The sequence below is a fragment of the Panonychus citri genome, unplaced genomic scaffold, assembly GCF_014898815.1.
Source record: "Panonychus citri isolate SS breed McGregor unplaced genomic scaffold, ASM1489881v1 Contig00140, whole genome shotgun sequence".
NCBI lineage: Eukaryota > Metazoa > Arthropoda > Arachnida > Trombidiformes > Tetranychidae > Panonychus > Panonychus citri.
The window spans coordinates 2,162,090-2,188,408 of record NW_026515545.1 but is presented as its reverse complement, the minus strand read 5'-3'; the positions used below and the strand labels follow the sequence as shown (position 1 = coordinate 2,188,408).

At 28.2% G+C, this 26,319-nt stretch overlaps 1 protein-coding gene across 1 annotated transcript in view; it reads left to right on the top strand.

Moving 5' to 3' along the window:
* Positions 1-26,319, top strand: part of LOC128394595 (hemicentin-1-like) — a 76,077-nt gene that overhangs the window by 48,722 nt on the left and 1,036 nt on the right. Inside the window, exons 8-11 of the mRNA XM_053354935.1 lie at positions 18,863-19,150; positions 23,723-24,025; positions 25,691-25,828; positions 25,961-25,991. Coding sequence (XP_053210910.1) covers positions 18,863-19,150; positions 23,723-24,025; positions 25,691-25,828; positions 25,961-25,991 — 760 coding nt within the window. The remainder of the gene's footprint in view (positions 1-18,862; positions 19,151-23,722; positions 24,026-25,690; positions 25,829-25,960; positions 25,992-26,319) is intronic.

Sequence of the window (26,319 nt, the reverse complement as noted above, 5' to 3'; positions counted from 1 at the left end):
TTTGTTGCTCTATCATTGGAAACTTTGAACAATATAATTTCTGATTCTTGTCTCATTTTCCAACATCATCATAACATTTTGAGGTTGAATGTGTGGTTAAGTAGATATATCTACTTGTTAAGCTATCATTTCGAGCTTAGAACTTTTTGATAATAGTTCGAAAAGGGAGAAAAAGAAATTTTCTTCTAAAGAAATTGAATCAATATTGTATATGAGTTTCTTGGGAGTAATTTTCGGGTAACTTGTTTTCTCAAATTATTTCATAAAACTTGTCAAATTTTCGTCTGATTACATGGAAGGTGGGAAAGGTTTACCTCGACAAATTATTGTTCATTATTTTTCTGTTCCATCATGAAAATCTATCATCAACAGAATTTCAGATTAAACCAAAGTTACGAAAAAAATAATCATCAAAATTGTTTTGTATATTCACTGCTTTTCCTATGCTATTATATTAGGCTGGCCAAAGCAAACGAGTAAACGATATTTTTCGAATAACTTTTTTGTTAATTATTTGATTTTTATGAAACTTACTCAGGTTGTTGTTCATATATTCAACTGTCATTTTGTCATTTTTCAAAAAATTTCGAATTGCCGAATTTCGTATACAGGGTCTCAAACAAAAAGGTCATATACAGACCGTTTGGCACTATTTTAAAATTAGCTTTTTCCATCAAATATATCACTCATCTTTAGAATGAATAGTTTATATTTGATATGATCTATTGTAAATTTGTTCTAAAACCTATGAAATTTGTTCAGTTCTCTGAATATTGATTTTCAGATAAATTTGTTTTTCCTTTCTTTTAATATCTTCGAACTTTTGACTTGAATTCGAACTTTTTTTTACATATCATAAACTAAAGAATTCTGGCTCTAACATGACATAAAATAAATCGACAAAAGTTCATTGGTTTTCGAATTATCGGGAAAATACTAATTACTCGTTTGCTTTGGCCAGCCTAATAAATAGTTTGATACTTCGGACATCTCTATATATACTTGACCATTGACTTGAAATTCTCAGATTCTCGAAGATTTCATGATGACTGTTGACTTTTCTCCCATCCCCTTGCCCTTAATTTCATCATGTTTACTTGTTTGTTTTATTTACCTTTAACCAATAGAGTTTGTTGTTTATTTGTTTTCGAAACTTTTGTCTGAAAGTTTAATGTTTTTACTCAAGTTAATCTGAGATTATCTTTATCACCCAAGAAAAAAGTGATTCGTGTTGAAATGATAATGATGATTATGGTTATTATGAGAAACTTAAAGATTAAGAAAACTTTTTTTTCTTGTCTGGAGGTTAAGGGTCAGTTTGCAAATGATAAAATTGATCACAAGTAAGAGAGAATTACCCAATTTCTGACAAAAACAATGATAAATGTTTTTCTATAAGTTCCATTAACACTTTTGGAAAAGAGAGAGAGATGCAGAGTTAGAGTGAGAATATAAGATGATGATGATGATGATGAAGGAGGAGATGAGAGGATGAAAGGAAAAGATGAGGATGAGTAAGGATGATTTCTACTTATTGATGAATGAAAAATGTTGATAACACAATGGGAGTGGAAAATGTTGGTAAAGGCAAAGGGCGTTATCCTTTTAGTAAAAACTCTGGAATGGTCTGTTAATGAATGTTCTGAATTCTGATATTAGAGATAATAGTTAACAGATAGAAATTGAGAATAGTAATTAATTAAAATCACTATTGACTTTTATGAGAATTTATCATCTAAGAAGAGAAGAAGAAACCTGAAGATTATCTCTATTGAATATTGTTGATAATCTTTTTTTCTTCGTCTTCTCATAATGAATAATTGATTCAATTAGCTTTCGATTTGCGAAATTGAAAATTTCATCCTAATTAATTTGAGGCTAGAAATTTTCAATTTCAATTTATTATTCAGCGTAAATTCATCTCTGATTTTCTATCTCTTTCTTTGCTTTTTTTATCAATTGTTTATCGTATTCGATGACAATTTAAGAATTGAAGTGATATTATCATAATTTAACATCGTTATCCAAATACATGATGAAACATAACAATCAGTTGATGTTTTTACTATTATATCACCGATTCTCAGATGATAATAAATTGTGAAATTCACCTCGACTTGGGTTGATGTAATACTTTCACTTTATTCATTTTGTTTTCATTTTCTTCAAGATAAACTATCAGCTTATTTCAACATTTACCATGAGATTTACAGGAATCGTGATAAATTTAACTTATTTTTATTCTCAACTCGAACTCATGGAATTGAACTTTCTTACCTAAAGTCACTATTTTCCTATTCAATCTTAATCATCTTTTCTTTTCACCCATGGACTTACAGACAGGTCACTTTATCATCTATTATCGAATATATTTCATCTGATTCTAGAGTAACTTTCTTATCCATTTTTGTTTGTTTTTTTCAACATGCAAACAAAAAGTTTACGAAAATTGTTCATTACATGTCAGGTTAATTCTTGGTGATGTGAATTTCAAAACGAAATCATAGATTTCCAAATGAATCTAAGTGAATTTTTCTTTTCTTTTCTAACCAAGAATAGAAAGAGAGAGGGGTGGGTGGGGAAAATTCTGAACTCAAATGTTTTGAATTTTGTGAATTCGAATAAAGAATAAGAAAAAGAAAAAAATGTCAGCCAACTGAGAAAAATTCTCATGCAATTTTCTTTCACAACTACTGAATACAAAGTAGCATTCAGGAAGAATTCAGCTGAACCTTGTTAACTTGATTTTCCATCAGAAATTTTCAACTTCCCTCATATTATTTGCTCTCTTTCATGGTGACTTTTCTTCTACATCTTAATCATTGAATTTACTCTTATGCTAAATCAGAGCAATTAAATTCTGAAAAAAAAGTTCCAATAATGACTCTTACATTTTGATGGCAATTAATTGGGTTGAGACTCATTTACTCATAAATTTTCATCTCAATTCCTACTTTTTTTTTCATTCCTTCAAATTTGTTAAAATGTTCAAGTATTATTATGATACTGAACATGTAAATGTTATCTATCTTGTTGAATAATAAAGTCAAGGTTAAATATATGTTAAAGTGTCATTTCAAGTTCTGAAGAAACATGAAGAAAGTACAAGTTACTTACATGATCTTTTCTCTCTCTCCTCATGATAAACATTTTCCATCATGTATCATGATGATCATCATGAATTTCAAGATTGTCTTTTGTTTCTTTACATATATTTATTTATATTTATATATATAATGTCTTCAGTGGATAACAAAAGATTTCATCTCATCATGAAATTCAACATTAGAAAAGTTTATCAATAGTTAATCGTATGGTGTCAGTGTATTTTACTTATCCTATTATTCATATCCCAATAAACTGCATCTAAACTGTGATAAGTTTTAAATATTTTGCAATTTTGTGATAAAAAAATAGACAAAAAATATATAAAATAACATGGAAATGTTTCATTAGTATTATATGAATCATTGAAATGATCCTGTTTATTTTTCTCTCCCTGGAATTGTGAAATTGAAGTATTCATCTTAATCTGATTCAATATTCATGTCAATTCTGTAAAACTGATAAATATCGTTTTAAATATTTTGATTTGATTAGATTAACTCTAAGTACTTATAACAAGACTATTCAGATTATCAACTTTGAAACTCTGAATAATAATAATCTAAAATATTGAACAAGATAGAGCCGATTCTGAGAATTCTGAGTATTCACTTTAAATCAATGAAAATAATACCCAACAGATTAACCGTTTAAATTTTTTGATCATTAATCTCAAATGATAATCTTGATTCTTAAGAAATAACTTGATAGATTAACATGATGAAAATATCATGGAAAATATTTCCTCCTGACAAAGATAAGTATTACATGAATACATACACCTAGAGACTGAATATCTAATAACTCGAGTTGATTGATATTTACTGAACTTTTTTTTCTGATAAAATGTGAATGAATAATTGACTGAGATCATTAGATTTTCTCAACGATTTTTCCTCCTTACATTTCTATTCATAATTATAATCAGGGTCTTCTTTTTTTTCTGGAAAGTAAAAAAGTTCTGTCATTCAGCTGAGAGAAAAGTATATCTTTCATCTAATAGTATTGAATCGAGTCAATAATCATCATCTTCTGGATGATCTCTCTCTCTCTATCATAATATTTACTTGGAAAGTGAAAGTTATCAGTTTTTTTGTTGATTCTTTTTCACCCTGAAATCATTTTGAGATGCAAATAAATATCCAAATAGCTGGAATTGTGTCTTAGTTATTATTATATTTTCCTTGAAACTGCTTCATGATAATATAAAGTTGCATGTGTAATAATCACCATGAATAATATTAAAAAAAGATGAATTGAAATGCAAATGGCATTAAATAGTCTGAATAACTTGATGATTCCCTTTTATTTTTACAATAACAGGGAAAGAAATAAAAACAAAATTCTGAAATCACAACTGAATAGGAAAAGAGAAATGTTTCTCAATTCATTTCAATCATCAACCTCTGAATTATCATGTATTATATAAGCACTTTTTTTTATATTATTTCATGGAAAATGTTTTAAATATTAACCAGAGAAACTGTTGTTGACATTAAATACATCATAATCATAGATGAATGTTATTATGTAACAATTAATAACTTTATCACTGTTTGATTTTTTTTATTATCTTTTGTTTAATTCTGATTCTGATTATGTTTCTGTCATTTCAAAACTATCAGATTAATTATTTGACAAACATACAAAATAATTTGAAACAATTCCAACAATTATAATGATCTTTAATCATGATAATGTTGATGCTGATATATACTGATGATAATACATGAAATCATTTCTAATCCTTTGCCAATAAAAGTTGAATACAATTAACTATCTGTAACATTTTCTTCAGAATTTTTCATCAGAACAAAATTTTATCCTAATAACTTTGAATTGCACTTTTCTCACAACTTTTTATGATAATTTTCAATGTAATTGAGCAATTTGGTTAATCACAACTCAATACTAATCTTTTAATCATGATGGGTAACATAAGTTGACTCTCTCTCTCTCTCTCTCTCTCTCTCTCATTTTCAGCATTTTGATTAATACATAATGATAATTAATATTCTTGTGATACATTGTAATTAAAAAATAAACTTTGTTATTTAATTTACTAGCAGATTAATTTTTCATGTAGCAACTATTAATAAATTGCCAAGCATCAAGTACAGATTATGTTTTGTGTGTGTGTGTACATGTTGGTCAAGCTGATTAACTCATCAAGTGAATACATTCAATTATCAACTTATCACTTGAAATTATCTGAAATATGATGAAAGAGAAAAAATTTCTCAGAACTTTTTTTTTCATTTTCTCTTCTATCAGATTCTTGAATCTCTCTTTCTCTCTTCATTTCTTTATCTTTTTCTGTACATTAATCTTACTATTCTGTCATGAACTTTACTTTTGTTATCGTTATGTTATTTATCTGATGAAAGATTGAAAGTTCATCTCATCTTTCTTCATGGTAACCATGGTAAAGAAAAAAAAATAATCATACTTGTTAGTAAATGTTGGTAACCAGAGTGAGTAAGTGAGTGAGTGAGAAGCAAAAAAAAAAATGAATCCTATTTTCATGACATTGATTTGATCTGTAGCTTTTTTGTGTCTTAACCTTTTCAGGGGGCAGAAAAAGTAACATGAAGAGGAAAAAAAATTCTGTATTCAGGAATGATGGTATTAATGATACAATGTGTAAGTAATTATTACAATAAGAAGAAACCAAAATTATGTCACAGTTACCTCAGTATACCAGGGCGTGGATAGAGTAACTCTATTTGACAAATTACGATTGATCTTAGGCCTTTTTTACCTCTTGTTATACTTTAATGGTTAACCAATTTTCACCATTGTTGAAACAATTGATTACATTTAATGATTAGGATTGGCTAAGATGGATAACCATCCTGATCTTGATCCCTCTGAACAGGTTATCAGCTTATCCTTTATCATGTTGTGTCCACTTGATGATTAGTTTTCTGTTTAACTTTGAGATGTTTTTTTATCCTAACAAAACTTTTTCCTCATCAATTGAATCAAAAACAAATAACTATTATAATAATTATCGTTGACAGGATTTTCTGTTATTGTGATGAATTTGATTATAATAAGCAGGATACTATTTTTTAATGAGTTAACAATTTGATTGTTATTTAAGTGTTTAAATAATCCATCATTTACCTTAATGATGGATAATAATTGTCTTTACTTTTTTTTCAAGTTATTTGTATGTCTCATTCATTATAAGTCATGATATCTTTTCACCTTGAAGGATAACACTTGAGTGATCCTTGTATCCTAATAACTTGCACTTGAGACTTTGATGATAATCTTAAAGTTCTGGTTGATTATTTGGTTTAATTCATTGTAAACGTAATTCTTACCACTCTTACTAAACTTGATGATAATCTTACCTGGTCAAGATTAAACTTAAACCTTAATCCTCTTTTATATAACTTGAATCTCCTACTGAATAGTTTGAATGTATTATTGAAATTTTACTTTAATCGGAATACTGAGTAGATCAAACTTTCTCACTTTCGTTATTATTTGTATCTTGACTAAATGGTTACGTTAATTAGATCAATTTGATTCAATTTCGAAACTCTTTTCTTTTTCTTTTGAAGGTTTTTGATTCTCTTTTGATTTTCGTGGCCCTTCAGGGATCTTCAAGTCTTAATCAATTACGACAGATTAAACTTTTCACTTATAAACAATGAGAATTGATTTTCTGCTGCTGAATTTCAACATCAATTACCATTTAACTTTCCATTGATTATCCAATGAATAATGATTAATATCATGAAAATGTATGAACAAAGGCAACGTGATTATCAGTTGATAGGAACTTTTTTTCTTCTTCTTCCAAACAAGAAATTGCCGTTGATCTTGCATTCTAAATGCTCCAATTTTATGTTAGCCCCCAGGGCACCAAGAAGATATTAGACATTTTTTTTGCAAAAAATCGAACAGAAAAACAGAATTTTCATTAAAACTAACAATTTGAATCAGAATTTCTGTTCCCCTTCTAATAATAATATGTAATTACCTTGTGCGAACTTTTTTCACCAATTCTACTTACTTAATAACTTAGATTCAGGCAATTTAATGATAAAATTTAATACTAAAAAGTAATTATATTATCTTGAAGCTATTTAATTGTTGATTTGAGAGCTCAGTAAATCATAACATCCATCATAATGATACTTGACAATTGGAATAATTTGATTAACCAACAGTGTGAACATATTGTTGCAGATTAAGTCTGGTAATTGGATGAACGATTTAAACCACAATAATCGACATCGATTAGCAGATTCAATTTTGACATAGAGAAAAAAACAAATCTATTATCTGATGTGCCTTTTTTTTCATCATTTGACATTTTCTGGGAAACAGAAAAAAATGTTATCAACCTGTCAGAATCCATTGAAAAGTTATCACATTAGACTAATAGTTATTAAAACTCGGAGAGAGAGAGAGAAATGCTAATAATAGCCCATCGAGAATAATGTCAAGTGATTCACATTCATAAGCATAGTCAATCTCTCATTTAAAGTCATTTTCAATGAACTTCAACTTTGTATTAGTTATATCGATATGTTTGAATTACCATTGGATATTCATGTTTTGTGTTGAAACTGACTTCAGATTTGGAATTGATAAAAGAGACTTTATTTCAACTAATTTTTGAAGAACTAAAATCCAACGCTCTAAGACTAAGTACCGATTCAACCAATTTTCCGAAACAATATCAATACCAACATTAAGTGTGTACAAGCTTAATTTTTGCACTGATTTATCTTCGTGTCTTTTAAAATCTCACTTTAATTATCATTCAAAGAGCGAGAATTGAATGGATCTTAATCTTCTAGAATTTTTTATTTGAGGGCATTTAGATGCTTAGAAAAACCAAGGAAATTGGTTCTCGGACAGTTCAAATCTATCGATATCGTCCAATTTTAGCTATTTCCATGGTACATTAGGCATTCATTTGGATATCAGAATTTTAGATTTTCAGATTTTATTCTTAACATTAAGTTGCTACTCTGAATCTTTAAACTCCATAGCCTTTATATTATGAGTTCAACTGAGCTTCAAGAGAGAAAAACTGACAACTTTTCTCTTGTTTGATGAAATCGGTCATGTTGATTTGCTTTTCCATCAGAAAGAATCCAAATCATCTACCTGAGTACTTTCATCTATGAAATAAAACTAACGCAGTTTTCAGGATCAACGATTAATACCCAATGAATCTCCATGGAGATGATAGATTATTTCAATTGAGATTTGTGATAAACATCAGGCTGGTTCTCTAACCCTGCAAATGAGTAATATATGTACATTCTAACCGGTGAATAATATCAAGAATAGTTTTTTTTTGTTCTATTCCTGAATAAATATATATCTCCCCATTCCCTCATATATATAAGCTTCATTCAGAGAGACTCATGAAAATCTTGGTGTCCAAAGCCCAAAGGAGCTGAAACTCAGTTTGTGTTGATATTATAAAGAAGCAAAAAACCAACAGAACTAATAACATATCCAGAAAGTTTAGTTACATTGCTAAATGATTATTTGTCACACTCACATGATATTCTGTACATACATTACATGGGTAAACCTGAAAATCGTTGAAAGTTCATGATACTAGTATCATTATGATCAAGTGTATTATCATCAAGTTGGACATGAGTTTAACTAATATGCAATAAAAAGTAGTAATTTATTCAACCATGAAAAATATAACATTAAACTGAACGAAGAGAAAAATAAATGATTTCATTTCAACGTTTGATGAACAATTGAGGAAAAGTTTAGATAATAATAATCATCATGGTGATGATGTATTATTAATGATGATAATAACAATGAATATCCAATTGATGATAACATGGTAAACATTTGGATACATGAAATCGTTAGTATTATTATTTTCAGAATCAATTCTTTACCCATCATCTTATTAATAACATGTAACATTAATTAGACTCTTTTTCTGATAAACAATAATCTTTAATCAACCTGATAAAACTTGATTAACTAATTAACACTGAACGCTGAACACAATTTGTATCATGTTCCACTTGATTAAATTCATTTGTTATCCCCATTAATTAAGATAATAATATTATCCATAATAATATATGTTGATGATGATTAAAGATTAGCATTGATGTTTAGCATTTTCAATATCTTTACCTACAATTTAGTACATGAAATTAACCATTAATCTTAATCTCTTTTGCCTCTTTAATTATTACAATGATTTAATCTTGTTCAATTATATGACCAGAGAGAGAGAGAGAGAGAGAGAGAGAGAGAGAGAGAGAGAGAGAGAGAGTAGAATAATTAAAAATGGTTCAGAAAAAAATGGATCAAAATTAATCCATAATTCTGGCATCTAATTACAATTAAATTCTGTTTAAATCATGGGAATATAATAATTCACAAAATTATCATGTTCACTTTTAATTGTTATCAATTTCCCTTTGGAGTTTCATCTCTCTGTCTCTGACTGAATTTATAATTATTTCAATTATTACCTGAAGGCTTTTTACTCAAAATTTCATGGATATTTCCCCCCTGTAAATCTCAATGGGCCAGAAATATGATTCAAGATTATTGTTAATGTTGATTATCAACAAGAAACGAACGGAAAAAACTGAACTTTTCTTGAAGATTAATCAATAATAAGACTTATCTGTCAAGAAAAGCCATTCACTCAATGTATCAGTTTAATCTCCTGGATTAAATATGCTCATGAATTGATTTCTTTGAAGATTCATGAAGGAAATTTTTCAATAAGGGATGAAAAATTTGATTCTAAATCGTTTGATGTATATTAACTTAATCGCAATCATCATTGGGAAAACTTTTTGCTTTCCCAATACTTGGAAATCAATCAGATTATCCCAGAATCAATTTGGTTCTGTCAGTATTTTTTTTTCTTTGAACATCAAAACCTCATTAGTATTTTTTTTCTTCTTCTCATAATGATCATTATTGAAGGCTATTGTTTAATCTATTATTCTCATTATCAAAAACCACCCTGTTGAATTGCCTCAGGGGAGAAAAGCCTTTTGTTTTTATCCATTGACTGTTACCTTTATCGGATTTGTGTTGATTAAATGCTGTTCAATTTTTGATCCTACGAAATCAGACATTTCAATTGTTCAAATTGTCCATGAAAAACTGAACCATCAAAATGATTCAATTGATGAGAGCGTCAGAAACGAAGCTCAAAATTACGTTATGCTTACAACTTTCTCTCTCTCTCTCATTCACCCTTAGGGCAATTCTTTTTTCTCTCAGCAATTTGATGCTAGTTTTTTTATATAACTTCTGTTCTGATCGTTGATCACAAATGAATTTAAACAGTTCTGACCAGAATTTCAGATTCCCTCTCCTTGTAAAACTCAAAAACTCTATTGATTTCAAGAGGAACAACCTAAGTTTCTACCCTGATATTTTCACCATCAACTCAAGAGAGCACAGAATCTTGAAATCATGGAATTATTGAAATTATTTATTTACTGTAAATTAGACTAAATGTAAACATTTTATATGCGAAAAGAGGAAATGATTTGAAGGAGTAAGGAAAACAAAAAAAAACTAAAGAAAACAATGAATAGAAAAATAGAAAACTAATCGATTTGAATTGGAATCATAAGGAAAAAGAAAACTATTTATGGTGTATTTTCATGGTAAATTCATGAGAATAGGGAAATAGTATTCAACACTTAACTTAGCTAATAATATATTCACTTAATCAATTGTGTTTATCTTTCTAGAATCTAAAACATAAAAGTTAACTAAAAGAAATGCAATTGAAATTGTTATCCCATTTAAAATACATTCTCAGAGTAAATTTATCAACCTGAACTTTTCATTGAACATTAACTTCAAGGATCGATTAATAATCTGACAATAATAAGTTTTAATCGAAAAAATTTCCAATCAAACTTTTAAGAAAATCAATCAACTTCGATAACAATTGTAAATGGGTTAATGTTTTTATCTAAAATTTTTCCTTCTCAATGTTTATTATTATTAATTTCATTCATTTAGCATTCTCATTGAGAGTTCTGGGTATTGTACTCTTGTAGTGCTTTCAATTTGTGTACGATGTTGATTGTTGATTGAATGAAAACAATGAACTTTATTAGTTACTCAATAAAAGGAGAAACTACTTACAAATTGATCTCATGATTTTTTTTGATTCTCTTGTTTATTTTGTTCCATTGATCTTTCAACCTTGATTCATGAATTACCTTTGCTAATCTCCATCCCTGCTACTTATCATCTCTCTTGAAGCAAATCCATAAAAGAGCATCTTCTCCTTTAATCCCTTCCCTCAACATTTTATATACACTGTTAGTTGATCAGGAGAGAAAAAAAAAGTTCATCTCCATGTTAACAGAACACAGAAAATGGGGTGAGGTTGTTGATTGTTTTCTGGTAGTTTGAGGATGAGGAAAACATCGAGGTTACCAAAAGGATAAAGAAAATGTTGAGATAATTAGTGGCCAGATAATAGTTACTTTTATGTTCAGAACTTTCTTATCATTAAGAATTTTTTGTTCTTTCAAATAAAATGTGAAAATCTCTCTACTGATTACCAGAATTCTCAATGGTGTAACAATCAATTCTTATAATACATGATAATAATCCGACCAATATCTTTGAAACAAAATCGTCTCCAAATTAATATTGAATTGATATTTCGTTAATCACTAATCAAATTCTAGTGATTATTAATCTGTAGTATTTCACTTAGGTGACTATCATTGGAATCTCATTTATGAATGATTATAATCATCGAGTTGGATAATTTTATATATTATTACTAAAGGAAAACTTTTCTCTCTCTCTAACTTTTTGATTAGAATATTATTTCAGAACTTTAGATTTGAACAATCAGAGTTTCGTCACAAGGAATATGTCTCAATATCGAGATGATAGTTGTCATTTGAGGTGATTGGATACTCTTTCCATTGGTTGTTCTGTAATAATACCAGATCGAGAAATGATATCATCGAGGTTCGACTGGAATAATATCAAATTTCGATGCGAGTTTTAAGGTCAAGTGTCGTTGAATTTATAATTTATTATCTACAGAAGTTTTATCAATATTCTGGACTGTCGTTCAATTAACTATAATCCAATCAAAATTCTTAGACTAATTCAAACTATCTGAAAGTGTTATTGAAATATTAATTCGGGTTAGACTATTAATAGTAAATATGAGTTCACATTCATCTTATCTGAGAAAAAAAAATGATTTATTAACTTAGATACCAAAGTTGCTGATTTAGTTTTATGGTGACCAAAATTGGTTGGTTTTTCTTGTTGTTGGTCAACTCTGTTGAATATGAAATACCCTGAGTGTCATATTGAATCATGATAAATGTCCTTTCTCTTGAAAATGAATTGACACTTTGAAGATGTGAAAGTGTTACTACAAAATTGAGTTTATCTCTTTACTATTTTTTGATACTTTTCCTTTAAGTATAAATAATATTATTATTAGAACTGTTAGAATATTGATTGACCGTAAGGTTTTGACCATAAGAAAAGCGGAAATGATTTCTCAAGTAACTCATTTCCACTCTCATTATAAATAAAAGAATGAGAGGAATAAAAAAAGGAAGAAAACAATTTGTGCTTAATGAAATTCGTTTACTACTTTAAGTACATGAATATCGCCTGAGGTGTGAAGAGGAAAATTGTCGTTATCGAAAGATATTAAAGTAGAATTTAAGATGTGACATATATTAGAGATAATAAAATCTACCTGAAGACGAATCAATTTTTGGAACATGAATAAAAAGGCTTGATGTTATTATCGAAATTGAATTAATCAGATTAGAATTTAGTTCTCTATTCATATTCACAGTTCTCCTTTCAAACGAAATGATTGAACGATTTCATCTCATTCAGAATTTCTGACCTTTTGAACAATTTTCCTAATCTTTAGGATGGTAATTATCACTATTATAGATTAAGAATAAGATATTATTTTTAGAATCAACTGATTCCTGTTGGATTTACATGGAAGACTAAATTAAATGGTCAATATGGTTTATCGATTGATTTCCGTCGAGTGTCAATAAGATATTCATGGGGAGAATGCTGAATAAATAGTATTACATTTACTGAACCGATTACAATCATGTTAATTTTTTTTTCTTCAGCATCTTGATCATAATCACAAGTGAAAATGAAGATAATCAATAAATAAGATTATCTTGCTTTATATTGGACTTTGATTAAGAAAAGTGTCCAATATGTTTGTACGATTAATGTTAATGGTGATAATTAAATCAGATAGAAATAAAAAGAAACCCAAAAAGATGAGATGAATTATTATCATGTTAATTTGACTTGAATTCTGAGTAAATCTTTACCCACCAACAGAAGCAGCATTCATAGTGCTGCTCTATTATTATTATTATTATTTTGCTTCATTTATCCATCACCATGATTGAAATGATTAAGTTATGATTTTCACCTTAATTCAATTGATAACATGTCAAATTGTGGTAACACTGAATAATCATGTACCATGGGTTTACCTTGATTCACTTTCAATCATTTTACCTTCACAATTTATTGATAATATTTTCATTTCTCTAACTGTTATTATCAAAATCAAATTACTAACCTCATGGTCATTTCATTGAATCATCAGAACTTTTTTTTCACCTTCTTCTTTTACCAACTTATCTTTGATTCTGTAACAATATTATTGATTTAATGTTATGAAATTTAATCAACATCATCATCTTCATGGAAATAGTTGACATGTGAATCAAATTCAATAGCATTTACTTTAGTTTTAATCAATGAGAATCTTTTTTTTTTATATGAAAATTATAAGTTCTTTGAGTATTTGTTTTGATTAAGTTTATTATTACATTATAATGAAAATCAGTTATCTTGATAATTTTAATTCAACTCATTCAATCAGCTAAATAATTAACAATCAATGAATTGATTTCTAATAAATTTCATTGATCATCTCAAAAGCTGAAATATTTTTCATTCACTATTATCATGATGATAATTTAATCAGTATTGTAATTATAACAGTTAATTTGAAATTAACTCATCAAATTGTAACAATTGTAGGTATGAATTTTTATTCATTCAGTTGATAATTATTTCAATAACATTTTCATGATATAATCAGGGAGAGCTTGTAATCACCATCCCTATGGGTGATAATTGAATGTTTATTCAATGTAATTATGTAGCTAAAAAGGTGATAATTAGATGAAGTTTTATCAGAACTTTTTTTTTATCTAACAACAGGGGGAAACAAAGTTCTAATTCCAATGTTATAAACTGTTATCATTAATTTTGATTATCATTATTTACCATCATTACGAATTGAATATGTATTTAGATATATTTGATTTACAATTCGTAACAGCTTGAGTTTCATTTTTCATTCTCATGTTGACAATTTATTCATATTTCCATGAATATCATGAGCATTTGAATATTTTTAGCATTTTTTCTCTCTCTCAGTAACATGAAGGTAAAAAATTGACGCTAAAGTTGGAATACTATGAATTCCTAGCATCCTCATGATTCCCTGTGAGCTCAAAATTGTGTATTGGTTAATAGTGAGTAGAGGAAAAAACAAAATGTGACAAATTGAGGATTTTATGTCTCTCTCACTCTCCAAGAAATAAATAAATATAAACAAAGTCAACCATCATGAGCTGTGTGAATTGAAACATGCACCCAACCACCCACACATACACATGTGTATGTGAGTGTGTTTGCACATACATTGGATAAACATACAGATGATTCTGACAGAATGCTAAGCTGAATGCTAACGTCAGCATATTCATATACCAGTTCTCAATCATAGCTGCCTTTATATATATTTTTCCTCAATTTCTGTTGAAAGGTAAATTTTTGTGTCTCTTTTTTACACTGGAAAAAAAACTTTGTCAAACATCAGCCCAATCCAATTCGCTTGGTTATCGCTTTTTTCATCACTTAATTATCGGTGTTACTAATTATCATACATCAATCTGCTTATTCGAGTTATTTTGTCATTGGAGTTTTTTTCTCTCTCAACATTCAATTAGTAATAATACTCAATCAGCTTAATAACAGAATATAAATCAAACCATGAATCAGCAGCATTCTTTTTATAATGAGAACTTGTTTATCAAAGAGAGTGTTGAAAGTTTAGAACTTTTTTCCCTTTATCATTTCGTATTCATGGTTGGGCAGCAAGAGAAAGAGAAAGAGAGAGAGAGAGTGAGAGAGAAAAGTTCATTTTTATATGATATTGAAAGAGGAGAAAAAAAATGGAATGATTTTATCTCCGACTGTTTTTAATCATCGAATTCATGATTTGGTAATGATTCATGTTATCATTTTCTCCCCATGAATATATTACTGAAGTTTAGAAGCTAATTCTTTGATTCTGCTCAAAAACGAATCCTTTTTTACCTTTTTTTCCACCTCATGGTGATAATCTGATGATTATATTAGCTACTTTTTTCTCTTTACTCATATTCATCCCATGTCCAATTTCGTGAATCAATTGAATTGATTCTTGTTTCAAATTAACTTGCGAGTGGTCATAATGATGTTATCAAAATGAAACAAGACACAGTTACTGTCAAATCTACACAGGAAATTAAATGGAAAGTTACATTTGATTGAACATCGTATGTGTGTGTGGAAAGAGGTAAAGATAAATAGAGAAATTCAGTTATCATGGATTCAGAATGAAGGGTAAAATGTCAGGAGTTACAAAGGTGAAGAGAAAGAAATAAATAAAAAGAATTGAAAAGTTGATGATAATGATGATGATTAGTATGGAAATGATTTGAAGCTCAGGAGAGAGAGAGAGAAGAAGATGAGCTTTTAAGAGAAGAGAAAAAAAAATCTATCAGTGATTGAAGAGTAAATCTGTTGGAAGAGAAAATGAAACAGAGGATTGAATGAAAGTCTCAACTATCTGGTTACAGGGTGGAATAGTCTTGAGCCATGAGAGTATATCAGTAATCCAGCAGAGCGAGACTCCCCTGGAATTGAGCTTAAGCTGAATATATATTCAGAGAGAGAAGGAGGAAAAGTCAATGATTCTTATTAATGAAATTTAATGCAACATGAAATACTCTCTCTCTCTCTTTTATCATCATCATTATCATCGTCATGAGAATCATTTCTATTACTCAGATAGCTCAGCTTATGAAAATTATATCACTACTGAATAAATACTCTCCCTGAAGTTTTTTTTACCCAAGATGAACTTCATGGTTTCCTGATTGATATTAACCTGCTAATGAGCCAATGTTGACCAGGCAAGAAACCCAATATTGTGGTTTTGAACATTATACATGAAAATTTATCAATTTTATCATGATTATCGTAATTAATTTTGATAAAATTAATGAATGTTTGAATAATCTATATATTGCTTCATTTTTCTGATTCCATGATGATTGTGATCATTAATCACTTAATCAAAAAAGAGTTTTTTTCTTGTTGTTTTTTGCTCTTTATTATTTCCTCTGTTGTTTAACTTGGATAAATAAATTAACGAACTTGAATGCTAGAATTAAGTTCTAACGTTTTATATTTCGATTATTTATTTAACTTTCTTTACGCTCTCTCTCTCTCTCTCTCTCTCTCTCTCTCTCTCTCTCTCTCTCTCTCTCTCTCTCTCATGGTATGAATTATTTCACAATTCTCATGTTATTCCCATGTAATCAACATCTTGATTATTTAATTTCGTTAACATTGTGATAAACTGATTCTGTAAATAAAAAGTTAAATAAACTAATGAAAAACAATTGAAACAAATGATAAACATTGATTAAAGACATAAAATCAATTATTAATTGTTTCCAATTAAATCTTTTAAATGTATTATATGATTGATTTAAATTGATCAACTCTCTTAAACTGAATTAAATCAAATGTTTCAAATTGAATTGAATTATATGATTGAAACTTTACTCTCATGATAATAATGATTTAATCTGATCGATAGTTGATTTAATGTTTCATTTTTTTTCTTCTTCTTCTTCTTGATTCTTATTCTACTTTGTTTATTATCCTCATGAGATAAATCATTTGAATCGTTGAACAAATATATTTATATCTAACATTATATTAGATAGAATTACGAATTGAATCTTCTTCTCTAAAAATATATTTCAAACATTATTATTCACATTGAAAGAATCAACAATCAACAAGAATATTAAACATGATAAACTAAAGTAATATAAACAAATAGCTCGAGGGTGGATTCATATTTTTCTGCTGTTTTTATACGATAAAATCAGGAAAATTTTACAAAGGTTCCAAGGAGAATGTGAAATTTATCATGAAAATTCAAATGAATATAAGTGTTAATATAATGAGAATGTTACTCTTTCATATCACCTTGTTAATTTTTCTCATTCACTCTCTCCGTTGAATATCATATAATAGGTTCTGTTTATCATAATCGTAACCACAATTATCAATATTGCCAATTTGATATGATAAAAAAATGCCAGACTAAAGTATTTGTATTCATCTGAAAGGTCAACTGAATACTCGAGATGTTGTTTGGTTGTAGATTCATTGGTTTGTCTTACCTGTCACATTGATTCAAAGTATCATGACAGGTTTGGGAGTCATTGAGTTTTATATATGATATGAAATTCATACATGTAATTTTATTATTATTCTTGTTTTTCATGATGCAAATTTGTTTCTCTCTTGCGCTCAAAGTGAATAAAGTTCTGTGTTCAAAGAGAAAATGAAAAGTTTCAGATAACAAGATAAAAAGAAATAACTATTTTTTTTCTCTCCTTTCGAGAAAAGCAAAGAAAACGTAAGAAAGCGGAAGAAAATGTGAAAAGAAATATATATAAGATTTAATACAGATAATGAGAAACTATTGAACAAGTTGATTCAGAAATATAGGTAATAATAATAAAAAGAAAGTTCTGATAAAGAATAACATCTAGAACATTTATTTATATTCATATTTACATGTTTCTCTCCTTTTACCTGTAAATTCATAAAGAAAACTGAATAGTATCAAATGAAAGGAGCTCCGAATATCTCATGGAAACCTCGAGAAAATAAGAAAAGAAGGAGTAAAAAAACGAAAGTGTGAATTTCATTTCACTATCCATGTGAATTGTGAAAGAGAGAGAGAGAGAGAAAAACTCGATTCTGGTTTTTTTTTGTTCCATTGAAAGTTCAGCATTTATCTCAATTTCCATCGCAATTGTTTCAAGGAATTTCTAGCCCTTCGAATTCATTGTTATCATGTTATTATTATTAACTTTTGAATTTCCTTCTCTCTTTTTCACTTCTCCATATTAATAAGTTTCATCTTCAACTGAGTAGACATGGAAAATGTTAATACCAATGGTGTTATTGTTATGATAATTGAATGAGGACAAATTAGTATTGTTTCAATTGTTTGAATTTATCTCATGAATGGTGGGAGAGTTTCTGATTTACAAGATTTTTCTAATTAAAGTGTTTAAATTACATATTCAATCAAGTTTATCTTGTTATCATATCTTAAAATAGTTTCCATGATAGATTCTTGTTGTTTTCAAAATGAATTCCTTTACGAGTTGATGAATTGTCTTTGATAATTTAATGAATCAATTGTGATACTATAATTAGATTAAACTGATTCTGTTTGAATGAAATGAAAGAAAAATATAAGTGTAAAAAAAGCGTAAATGCCTGAATGATTTTACGACTTACCTGATGAATTATTTTCTTTTATCTGTTTCCCCATGTATATTTTCAGATTCACCGATATGCAAACTGAATCAGAAATTTACTTATGCGACCGCTCGTAATGAGTTAACTACAGTTACTTGTGAAATGGATGCTGATCCAATGGATTTACAATTTAAATGGAAACTCAATACAACCTCGATTTCTCATGTTATCGACAATTTTTCATCCAATGGTTCAATGAGCACTTTACCTTATATTGCAAAGAATCGTCACAGTTATGGATTGTTACTTTGTTCAGCAGAAAATGAGATTGGACCAGTTAGAGAACCATGTATGTTTCAACTCATTCCAGCAGGTAAGATATACACGGATTCTTTATTTATTTCAATTCTCAGGTATGAAAAAGGATAGTGAACAGTTGGAATTGTTTATATGCTCACGACATGATCGTAAAGTTTTCAATTAGATTCACTTCCGTTTCGATTGATAATAAGGAAAGAGTGGGCGAGAAAAATTTGATAGAATTGTAAAATTCAAGTTCTATTCTGATATCATTGTGATAATATTAACACACCAAAGCCAAGAACTTTTTTTTGGTAACTTTACCTGGTCACGGAAAGTTCATTATTACAACAGGGGATATGAAAGTATCATGTAAAGTGTAGATATTTAGAATGAATGAAAATTGGAATACAAGAAAACACAATCATGAGAAAATTTGAGAGAAAATAAAAGTTCTAGTTTTCTTTTTTCTTTCATCGAATGAACTGAAATTTTTGATTCGAAGAGTAAGAAGAAGAAAAAAACTCCTTCGATTTCTCGAAATATTAGTGAACTATTTTGGAAAAATAAAGTTTTCCGTTTCTTTTTATTTCTTTATTCAATTATCATGATGATGAACAGAAAAATGTTTTCCCATTGTAGATAAATATCATGAGCAACACGCGAGAATATAAAGGAAAAAAGTTCATGTCTTATTTTCAGCTAATTCTCAGGTAACAATCAACTAGAATATTGAGAATAAGGTTCTGATAATCTCATAATTATATTCGACAAGAGGATAATCAAGATTAGAAAAATATTCTGAACTTGAATATTGAACATTCAGCTTGGAATCCTGATCCAATTGCAAGGTAATAGTTGATAACAATTAGGAAATTGATTATTTTGATTAGATTAAATTTATGGTAACAAAAAAATGATTAATCTATTTGAAAGTGATTGAACTTAATTACAATCACAATTGATAATTAATATAATAGTAAAACCAAAGTTTACTAAATGTTTGTATGTTTATGATGGACACAAAGTTGATTGTAATTAAATCTATTATCATCATTATGATTAATAACAATTAATGACTAGAACCATAAACAGGTTGATCACTTTTTTATTGTTACCAGAAATGAATGAATAACTAACTGATTATCATTATCAACTTACCTGACTTGAAAATATAATGAGAAATCATGAAATTATGATTTATATTTCCTGCCGATTGTGATTAATGTATTATTGATGATTAACATTTTATATTGAACATCTTTGAGTTATAATTAACTAACTAATTTACCAACAAACTTAATGGTTGAACAAAATTGAGATCATTTTATCTTAGCAATTTAATAGATTTACTCATTTCAATGTAACCAACAATTAGATCATTACATTTAATATTGATCAGTTTTAATTGTTGAAAATCAAATTTACCACTGGAAAATATTATTAATAATAACAACTAGTTAATTACAATTAATTACTTTTTCCTGTTGATGATGAAAAAAATTCATATTGTTAACTATTATCTCTAGAATTGTAATCATTATCATAATTGTTTCATTTGATTTGCTAATCAAATTTGAAATGATATTAATTGTTGATGAGGTTAAAGTTTTTTTTTGTCTTCCCTTAATTATGATAACTGAAAACCCATTGATTAGTTAGTTAATCACAATTGTAATAGAAAAAGAGTAAATTAAATCAATTGAATTTTCTGGTTTTACTTTTGTTTATAAGATAATCAAAATGCTCAATAGACTAAAGTTCAATTCAATTAATCTTCTTGCCTGATTTGATTTAGTAGTTTAATTGTTGGAAACTTTATCTTGACTAAAGCTGATTAAAGTTGAATCATTAAGATTAATCTAATTTTAAATTGTGAGTTGATTAACAAGGGGAAGGTAAATAAAATAAATCCAGTTAATCTGAATCATTAATTGTTGAATAATATTGATGGTGGGACATTGATCATGTTACTGATAATTAGTTGATAATATCTTATCAATTGATATCAATTGATAATCTTAATCATGTAATTTGAACTCGTGAAAGTTAATTGATTTACGATAAAGTTTTTTTTTCTTACTCTCACTCTCACTCTCACTCTCACTCTCTCATTCATCATTCTGCTCATTATTATTAAATCTCATTGACATGATTAATTAACAAGTTAATTGAAAAAGATTAACAATGAACCTGGAAAAATGAGCTCGACATTATCAAAATATTATCACATAAATACCAACAGGGAATCATGAATCTTCATGAACATCTCATCATGTAATATATATTAATAAAAAAAGGGTTGATATAATTTTCTGATCTTGAATGATAATCAATAATTAATTATATTATCATGATTCGTTGATTGATTTCATCCTATTAGTGATTATTTACAATTCTCATAGCATCTTAATGACACACCAATTAACTTTTACAGATTATCAATAAGAAAACGGATAATTCAACAAATTAATCTCTGACCCTAAAGTTAATCATTCCTAATTGATTAATTAAACAGTAATTGCAGTGATTTAAACACTATCAAGATGAACAATTAATCATTAACATTTGAAATACTAAAATGATCAACAATCCTTGAATACTGGATAGTATATTAATGATAATTGATTGTGATATTAACCTATTCGGAAAAAAGGTTGGACTCAAATTTAATTTCAATTTATCTCGAAAACGGTTCAATCGATTTTAACGGTTTTTTGTCTACGGAAGGGAAATAGTCTCATCAATGTCTAGACGAAATTTCAAAGGATTAGGTTGATTATTTAGTTGATTAGTTAGTTGATTAGTGAACATGGATCAGAAAAGTTTAAGACAAATTTGTTCGAATTATTTTTTTTCTAATTGTGAATTTAAAAATAAGGAAGAAATAGTCAAAAAATTTCGTGAATTCGGTGCTAAAAAATCAACAGCATACAATTATTATAAAATTATCTTCAGATAAAGAAAATGACCTCAACTCTAATATTGGAAGGCCAAAAATCGTCATAAGCCATCGGAAACTTAAAAAAATAGTGAAAATGACTGAGAACAAAATTTTCCCTGGTTTCAGTGCTATTGGTCGAGCAATCGAGGTATCGGATAAAACCGCAAAGAAAATTCTATCCGATCACAATATTAAAGTTCGTTCTCGACGAACTATACCCAAAGTTAGTGACCAACAAGTCGAACGACAAAACGAAAGGATGCCTCGACTATTGAAACGACTACAGCGCCACCGCATCGTTATGGACGATGAATCTTATTTTGACCTTGATGGACACAATTTTTATGGTGGTAAGTTTTTTTCGTTTTCTAATGACATCAATGATGTACCTGATGCAGTTCGATTTCGAGAAAAGGCCAAATTTGGAAAGAAAATGATGCTTTGGATAGCAATCAGTGAGGATGGACATTCGAAACCTTATTACCATCAAAGTTCAGGAGCTATTAATGCCGATATTTATATAAAAGAATGTATTATTAAGAGATTAGTACCAATGCTAATGTCTAATCCTAATCATCGCTACATTTTTTGGCCTGATTTAGCTTCATCTCACTACGCTAAACGAACTTTAGAAGTTCTAGATGGCGCTGGTGTCGATTATATAAAAAAGTTCGAAAATCCTCCAGCAGTACCAATGTTGCGGCCAATAGAAACTTTTTTTGCACATTTAAAGGCCAAGGTCTATGCTGATGGATGGAAAGCTCAAAATCAAAGTGAACTCATCAAGAGGATAAATAATAAACTAAAAGCATTTGATAAGCAATATTTTAGCCGCTTGATGAAAAACATTGTCCAAAAAGTGACCTATTCTTCTGAACATGGAATCATGTCTCTTATTAAAAACTTTAATGTTTAAGCTATCGATTGATAAATTTTCTTTAATTGTAACTAATTTAACTTTCGAGATATAAGAGACTAAAATTTGAGTCCAACCTTTTTTCCGAATAGGTTAGTGTATCAGGTTTACAATGATGATAATGATAATAATATTTGTATTATTGTTATTACTTAATTTAATTACAATTTTCATTGAGTTTTCATATTTTTTTTTCATTTTCATTGTAATCTCATAATGTAACCATGATACTTCATGACGATATTCATTATCGTTTACAACAAGTTAAAATTGTAATTATAATTGATTGTAAATGATGAACTAAATTGCACAATTCCCAAGTTAATTTACCTTTTTCTCCTTCATTTTTATTATTATCATTTCCTGGTTTTCCATGTAAAAATCACAGGGGATTGAAAAAAAAACTAACTCATATCATATTATTATTAATATAAGTTGTGGTTAGAAATATATTATTATCATTGTTGACACTTGAAGAGTATATTCTTGAAGGAAAGATATTCACAAATGAGAGGTATTCACTTTATTGAGCATTCCAATGATAATTTGGTGATCACATGACACAGAATATTAATATTATCATGGTTATTATCATCGAGTCTATCATTATATTGTTGTTGGATCAAAGTAAAAGATGAAATTTGATTGGAATCGAGTCTCTTTCAAATAGCAAATATAATCAATTGAAATTTGAATTTGAATTCTATCACAATCAACTCAATTACTATTACTCAATCACTATATTTGTACTAATTGTCTTGAATTTGTTTCTTTTTTATCCTAAGGTCCTCCTGATAAAGTCTCTAATTGTATAAGTAATCATTCAATGTCAACATTATTCATTGAATGTTTACCTGGAGATGATAACGGTTTAACTCAGAGTTTCCATGTTGAAGTTTTCTATGGATTCTCTCGTAATCTTGAACGTAATCTGACCAATTCAAAGAAACCGGCCTTCCTATTAACTGACCTTATTCCTGGATCAACTTATACACTTTCCATATACTCTTCCAATGGTAAAGGTCGATCTCATGTTTATCGTTTAGTAGCAACAACTCTTGGAGAACCAGAGAAACAAATGAGCCAAGGTGAATGTTATTCATATGTATTTGTATTTATGACAATTGTTTTCATCACAATCTAATAACTGGAATAGGAAAATTTAATTACCTTATCAATAGTAAAGTGGTAAAGTTAATTGACAGCATGAGAATATGATTTATATGAATATTATTATTATCGTTTTGATGAGTTTGACATTTTCATTGGATGGTGAATGATAGACGTTGATAGTTATAATAATGATTCATCATCATGGCACAAAATTGAACAGTAACAATTTACTAATGGTATTCATTTATTTTACTAACAATTTATGGATAATTAAGTCAATTTGTTCATTGGTGACATTCTGCTTGAATCAACAAGTACATTGTCTTAATTGATTTTATTTTCTAATGGAAAAAAAAAGTTCACCATCGATTCTCAATAGACTAATCATCTTTCAGGGTTAAATTATAATTCGTCAATCTGAAATTAGAGAAAGGATTTGCCTATTAGTGGAAGCATTTCCATTCTAAGGATAATTAATATCGACACTTGAAAATCTAAGTAAATCAACGGAATGAATTTGAAATTTTTCGTATTCAAATTGTAATAATTTAGAGTTGATAAAGTAAAGGGTTTTTATATTTCTACGATTCTCTGAGTAACTTGAAGTTCTGTGAAAAAAAAGGTTAACAAATTGGGAATATAAATCAATGGCAGGTTAATCTGGTTCCTTGTCAAGGTGAAAACAACATGGGAACATGAAGGGAAAAAACAAATCACCGAAAAGTAACCAAAAGTTTTATTCCTTGTTATCATCATGAAAACCTCCATCATCATCATCATCATCATGCTCTTTTGCCCTCTCTCTCAATCTTTTATCTTTGTTTCCAGGATGAAGAATAGCAAAAATAGAGTAGATAAAAAATCAACAACAAACAGAATAACAATGTGAACGGAACAAAAAGAATAGAAAAAAAAAAGATTCAGTTTAAGTAAACAGAAAATTTGTTTTTTTGTTCTTTCGTCTAAGATACATAAGAAGATGATAATAATATGATAAGATGAAATTCTCAGTATTAGTATGATCCTTATCTCGATCATTATCATCATCAAGAATCGTCATGATGGCTCATAGAAGATGGAGAAGTTGAGGAAATACTCAAAGGAAAAGAAATGAAAAAGAAACTAAATTCTGAGAGGACAACTTGTTTACAAGAATTATGTTTGTCGTTCATATTGGCTAAGGAAAAGTTCATGAGAATAGGAGAAAGAAATTCAAAAATATTATATTCTGAGTAGTTGGAACTTTAGTACAATGGTAACAATCTCATTGGATTCGGGGATTGAGTAGGAAAAACAAAAATTCGTTGACCTTGTTTACGATTTAAGTAAACAGAAAGAAGGATTTTTCTGGAGCGAGAAATGTCAAGAATAAGTTCTGAGAGTATGAAAATATTACCTGAACAGGGAATGATTTTTTTCTTCCTTCATGAAATTCACGAGTAAAGTTCAGTCAATATCAATAGAATATGACATTTTCTTTATCTTCTTTCATTTCTTTTAATATTTTCTTTGTTTTCTTTGTTACTCTCTTATTCCTCATCAAGTTTGAAATAAAAAAAAAGAGATAAACTTGTAAATAATATTCTTAATATTTTTCTTCTTCTATTTCATATCTTTTCCATGATTCCTAATGATGACAGAGAGTATGGACCAAGTTACATTCAGTCCAATTTTCGTTATATTAATAGGATTTGTGGCCATATTGGTCATCATATCGATTATAATAATACTATTCTTACGAAAACGATCAGATCGATCTGATTCAATTAACGGACAAGGTAAGGAAGATAAAATTGATTATTCTATTATAACATCATGATGATAATAATGATAGATTGGTAATAATTTAACCAGAATATTGTATTCGTATTGATGATTGTTCATTTTTTTTGTTTTCTTATTGTTGACAGTTGAAACTCATGTGATATCGGATCATTCCAAGTAAGTTATTCCGTTATTATCATTCATTCATATCAATCAAAGGATAATATCATTTAATCGCATTCCATACTGAGATATATACACCAAATACTCAGTTGGAATCTGTTGAAAGTTTTTCACTTCTTTTTCTTGGTGAGAAGAAAAATTTATCGAATAAAACAGAAAAAAAGTTGAGATCCTTTCGAACTATTTATTATTATTATTATTAATATTAGAATAGATTAGTTATGATTAGGCTTTGACCGATTTCCGATTTCGATTTCGAATTTCGAGTTTGAACATTTATCGTCATTTCGATGATTGAATGCTATTAATCTTTGTTTTTATA